This window comes from Scophthalmus maximus, chromosome 4 (assembly GCF_022379125.1).
Source record: "Scophthalmus maximus strain ysfricsl-2021 chromosome 4, ASM2237912v1, whole genome shotgun sequence".
Taxonomy (NCBI): Eukaryota; Metazoa; Chordata; class Actinopteri; order Pleuronectiformes; family Scophthalmidae; genus Scophthalmus; species Scophthalmus maximus.
Window position 1 is genome coordinate 6,822,222 of NC_061518.1, and position 6,000 is coordinate 6,828,221.

Sequence of the window (6,000 nt, forward strand, 5' to 3'; positions counted from 1 at the left end):
CTCATCCGAGTAGATAGGCCAGAAAAAAATGTTTCTTTCACAAAGACCATTGAGCCACAATTAATGTTATGTCGGTACATTTTTTTTTTGACCAGCGATCTAACCTGGTTGCTGAATAGACAAAGTAAGGCAAGGCAATCACTCACCAACTTGCATTTTGTTAAATATGAATTAAATATATATTAATGACAAAACATCAGTCTATAATTACCCCCCCCCCCCCCAAAAAAAAGGATGCACGTGATTGTTGAGTCCATCATCAACTCATTGTTCAAGTAACCCTTCCTCTTTTTTTTCTTTTTTTTAGATTTGAGAAACAGTGGAACTTTTTGAAGCAGTATGTCTCCTGTACTTTTTCTGTTGCTTCACAGTAACTCAGAGCGAGTCTCTAGTCTAGACTGGCGCTTTAGCACTGTGGAACCGGGCAGTTATAGGCAGTACTTATAGACCAGTAAAAGTGCTCTTTTACCTGCTGTCTGGTGTGCATGGGGCCCTTCGTCTTGAACCCTCCTTGGGAGCTGCACTCTGAGGCACTGAAGTGGTCGGAGCTCGTGGAGGACCTCTTGGAAAGGGTGTCACAGCCCCCAACAAATGTGTTATCCAATGGGAGCTCCTGAATCACGTGGTGCTTCTTCACCGACACCGGCGTGTCGGCCTTGAGGTGGAAGGCCGACTGGGGCGAGGCGGACTTGTAGTGCCGGGCCAGGTCGGGGCTGCTGGGCTTGAAGGTCGTGGTGGGCGTGGCATTCCAATCAAAGCGTCCAATCCCTTGCTCCTCCAGCTCAGTTGGCAGGCTGATGGTTCCGTTGATTGGCTCGTGGGCAGGGTCGTCGGGTTTGTTCCCCTCAATGGTGACAAAGTTGAGCAGGGAACTCTTTGGGGACTTCCTTTTCTTGCGCTTCTTCTTCTTGTTCTGCTTGTTCTCCGTGTTGGGCGACATCCACTCGGCTCCCTGTTTTTTCCTCTGCGCAGCTTTGAACCTTGAAGCGTGGCGACAGCGCAGCAGCACGGTCACAAAGATGACAATAATCACCACAAAGGCGCCAGTGACAAAGGCTATCATTATGGTTAAATAGTCACCACTTTGGTAAGTTTCGCTGCTTTCGCCGATGTTGCGGTCAATCGGGGTCTCCATGGTGCGTCGGATAAGATCGTATATGAGAGTTGAGTTGCCCACAGTGTCGTTGACGTACAGAAACACCAGCACCAGAGTATGGAGAGATTTGGGATATCCCAGGTCACTGATATTGACCACTAATCTGTGTAAGCCTATGTCAGTCACTGCTGGTTTTTCCTCCAGGGTAATATTCCCTGTGACAGGGTCAATCCTGAACAGACCCTTGTTGTTGCCGCTCACAATTGTGTACTTGAGTTCTGCGTTCATCCCCGTATCTCCGTCCACAGCAAACACTTCCGCTACCACAGATCCCGGGATGGAGGAGAGAGGAACGAGCTTGAAGGACGTGTTGGAGGGGGGGTAGATGACGATGGGGGTGTTGTCGTTCACGTCGATGACATTGATGGTCACCTTGGCAGCTGAGGAGCAGGGAGGCCTGCCACTGTCCACAGCCCTGACATCAAACGTGTAGGAGCTCTGTTGCTCCCTATCGAATGACACATTAGATTTTATCACCCCAGAGTAAGGGTCCAGGATGAAGTTCTCATTGTCATTCAGTATGGAAAGAGAAACGGCAGCATTTTCTCCGGCATCCGAATCCGTCACAGTTATCACCCCCACCGTGCTGTACTTGGGAAGATTCTCAGAGACAAAAAACTGAAAGTGGTTATGTGTGAACTTTGGGTTGTTATCATTTTCATCCAGCACAGTTACAATAACAGCTGCCTGCGTTTGCAGAGGGGGCGTCCCGTTGTCTCTTGCCGTTACAGTGAAGAGGAACCTATCCTGATCTTCCCGGTCAAACACCCTGGATGCGGTCAGGACCCCCGTTTTGCGGTCGAGATCGAAGAAGGACGCATTTGGTCCCAGCTGATAAACTATCTCTGCGTTTTTGCCGCTGTCCTCGTCTGTGGCGCTGAGCGTAGTGAGGAACAGGTCACGTTTGTTGTTCTCCATGACCGCCAGCTCAATGACCGGTTGAGTAAAAATAGGTGGGTTGTCGTTCTCGTCCTCCAGCCTCACTCTCACCAAGGCGGTCTGATTCAAGCTCGGCTTCCCAGAGTCTGAAGCCACAATTTTAAAGTTGTATTCCTTGGTCCCTTCGTAGTCGAGCAGCGCAGACGTCTCTAAGAGATACTGGTTGTCGTACACAGCTTTGAGATGGAAGGGCACATCCTTCTCTATGAAACAAATGACCTTGCCGTTGATGTCGGTGTCTTTGTCCGACACCGTGATGAGTGCAATCTTGGTATTGATGGGATCCTTCTCGGAGAGGAAAACAGTGCCATTGATGGGACTGATTATGTATCTCAGGTCTATATTAGGTGGATTGTCATTGACATCAGTCACGTTTATGGTAACGGTGGCTCTGGCAGGACTAGAGCTGCCGTCACTAGCTAAAACGGAGAGCTTATGAATGGCAGTTTCTTCCCTGTCCAGGGGCCTCTGCACTGTAATCAGACCGGATGTCGTATTCAATGCAAAGAGTCTTTTCGTAGCAGGAGGCACCTGAGTCCCAAACACATAACGTATCTCCGCGTTTGCCCCAACGTCTGCATCCGTGGCCTGAAGCTGCACGACAGACGTGCCAATAGCGGAGTTCTCCGGTATGTGCACCTCTATCTGATTCTCTTTAAACACCGGCCTGTTGTCATTGACATCTGTGACTGTGACTTGTAGAATGGCAGTGCTGGATTTCTGTGGACTGCCGCCATCCTCCACTTTGATCTTCATTACATATGTATCCTTCTGCTCTCTGTCCAGATTCTGCTGCACAATGAGCTGGGGCCACTTCTCCCCCTCGGGCGTTTCCACTATGTCTAAGCCGAAGGCACTTTGCCCGTTGATCAGCTCATATTTGTGGACACTGTTCGGGCCAGTGTCCGGGTCGGTGGCAGACGGAATTGCAAAGCGGCTGTTAATGAGCGTGTTCTCCGGGATGGAAATGTTGATCACAGGGGACGGGAACATGGGGGCATTATCATTTGTGTCTTTGACAATTATTTTGATCTTAATCAGCCTGAAATAATCATTAGGCAGAATGACCACTTCGATTTCAAAGGAGCACTCGCTGTCCTCAAACGAGGGGCCGGGGCACAACTTCTCCCTGTCGATTCGGTTGGACGTTGTGAATATCTCACCAGTGCTGCTCAGAACGCGGACCAGCGGGTTGTCTCCCGCCTTGGAGACGAGCCGGTACACGAGATTAGCACTTGTTCCAGTGGCAGCGTTTGTGTGGGAAATGTTCAGGTCCTTTGGTATGTTTCCAATGAGGACGTTTTCTTGCAACTCCTCTCTGATGGGGTAGATGAGCTCTTGGGCTATTGAAGGATCGAGCCATATGCACGCAAGCAGGGTGCCCAACAGGTAATAGTCTTTTAGATCCATGACGGTGTAAATGTGCTTCCAGCCTGCACAACTCTGGGGTTTTTCTTTCTATGCAACCGATGTTACAGGCAGCGACTCCTCGCATGTGATGACAGAAATCCTCCACCGACAAACCTATGAATACATGACAAGAGTTTTCTCTTTAGTGAAATCAATTCATCGTGCAGCGTAAATTCATTTTGACTAATAAACAACGCCACTTCTCACGGTCGGCTGTTTCGTCTTTCGTTTTTTTCATGAATATAATTTACTTCTAAATCTCCCCATGGGCCATAATCAACAATTAATAGAAGTAAAAAAAAAAAAAAAGAATTAACAACAATATTGCTGCAACCATTCAAGTCTGTTGCCCGATTTCTGAATCCTCCACATTGGGAAGATGTTCCAGCGCTTTGAAACCCCACGGCCGCTGAACTTCACAGCACATTGCACAGACTTATTCATTTTACACTTAAATTGCAGAAATTAAAAAAAAAGTGGTGTGTCTGGGAGGGGGAAGGGGGAGGGGGGGGGGTGCCTTAACGAATGAATGAATGAAGCTTACAAAATGAGCTCAGTCAGATTTTGAATTCGCATAGACCGTTTTTTCTCATCTTACATACCCAAATCTGTTCCAGCTCAGGAGGAGGAAGAAGAAGAAAAAACACCCGGAGTGAGTCAGCTCATAGTCTTCTCGTCCAGTGAGCCTGCGAGCTTATTCGGGTAGAGATATATCCCTCTCTGTCGGATCTGGCTTTGGGGTCCAGGGGGAAAGAGGACGAATCGTGATCAGAGCCGAGAACAGGTTTCAGGTAAAAAGCATCCGGACGCGCGCAATCAGAGGCGGCGTGTGTCGCAGTTCCTTTCGCCCCAATTTAACTTCGGGGGAATGGACGTGGACGCGGACGCGGACGCGCGATTGCGGCGATCGGCGTCGCTCTCCTGCAGACGGCCAGGTGGTCAGTGGTCTGCGGTGTCTTCCATTAGAACCGAGTCCCCGAAGAATCAATGCTCATCTCCCGTTACGCGTCCTCGACAGACAGAGAGAGAGAGGGAGGGAGAGAAATACCGGCGTTTCTTTCTTTCTTTCTTTCTTTCCCTTTTAATTCTCTTCTGCCCTCCTGGCTACCTGTTAAGGTGAAGGCGCCGACGAGGAGGCGAACGCAAGAGGAGACCCTCGCGTCCCGTCATGATTCAAGTTCACACCGCTCCATCGGCCGATCGGCACAAGGTTAGGGGGGGAGAAAAAAAAAAGATCATGAAGGCATTTATGCCAAAAAAAAAAAAAGACAAGAAAGGGGAAAAACAAGAGGAGTGAAACCTCAGAGACGATCCCACTTGGAGATACCGACCTTCAGTGATAATATATATTGTTTTTGAGAAGAAGAAAAAAAAGGCTGTTCAGTGTGGCACCGATGCGCAGCGTCTATGTGCCGTTTATCCTTTGCACTCTCGCTCCCGGAGCAGAATATCTTGCACTAACTCTCTGTAAACCCGAAGGAGGGCTGCCGAGGAGTACACCCCCCCCCCCCATCCCCTCATCCACCCACCGACCCTCGTCATTGGACGACCGCCCCGCTCGTTCAGCGGCGTCGACGAGCCGAGCGGCCAACGCCATTGGCCCGGAGTCACGTCACTCACAATGCGGACCTGGAGAGGGGTTGTGTCTGCGAGGATGCTGCAGGCTGCGGGGACTCTTATCCCACCCAATTTAAAAAAAAAAAAATCCAAACCCCGAGGACGATGATGATGGTGATGGCGATGAAGCTGCTCGTGCCGCTAATGATAATGTAGCCGGGGTTGAATGAAAAAGAGAAAACAAAAAAAGAGCGAGTCGTCCTCTAGAGCTTTTCTTTTTTTTCTTTTCTTTTTACAGTGGGAACGATCAGATAAGAGGCAGCAGTCGTTGGCTCCGCGGGGGGAACGCATCCAAAGCACAAGCCAACCTGTTAGGCTGTCGACAGGTAGGCTGCGCTAATTGTTGTGGGCATAAAATATAAATTTAAAAAAAACTCAAGACACCCCCCCCCCCCTTTTTTTCCCCCCCCTGTGCATCTGACTTTGCTGGAGAATAAAACACGCGCTTTAGTGTGAGAGTCACTGATAACTGCGCTGGAGACAGAGACGCCGTTGTCATGTGCGTATTTGCGCACGGTGCGTAAATCCGACCTCTCTCTGTCCGCCGCGCTACCCGCAACCTGTGTTGGTCCGTAAGAAATAACCTTGACGGTTTCAACCCCCCCGGCTCCCCCCCAGTCACCAGAAGCTCCACAGCACCGTGCGGTGCGATCTCACGGGCACAAACTGCGTTTCTTTTTTCTTTTTCTTCTCCTTCTTTTCCTTGTCTTTGAAAGTTTTGACCGCCTCGTGCCGGAGCTGGGATGAATCTGAGGAGGTCTGTGATGGGACTTTTTGGACTCGACAATAACCGCGGATGATGTTCACTCTGACAAGTTTCGGAGAGGCAGCGAGAGGAGAGGGGCCGAGCTGTGCCGGACTGAGTTATCCCCCCCCAA

General features: G+C 49.8%; 1 protein-coding gene across 3 annotated transcripts in view; it reads right to left on the minus strand.

The window, feature by feature from the left end:
• The window catches only part of LOC118302205 (protocadherin-9), a 186,106-nt gene extending 181,117 nt beyond the window's left edge, over positions 1-4,989 (minus strand). For all 3 annotated transcript variants that reach the window (XM_047331544.1, XM_047331543.1, XM_047331542.1), the window contains exons 1-2: positions 4,108-4,989; positions 470-3,619 (exon numbers count right to left, since the gene is read on the minus strand). In XM_047331544.1, coding sequence (XP_047187500.1) covers positions 470-3,505 — 3,036 coding nt within the window. In that variant the 5' untranslated portion in view covers positions 3,506-3,619; positions 4,108-4,989. The remainder of the gene's footprint in view (positions 1-469; positions 3,620-4,107) is intronic.
• Positions 4,990-6,000: the final 1,011 nt, after the last annotated feature.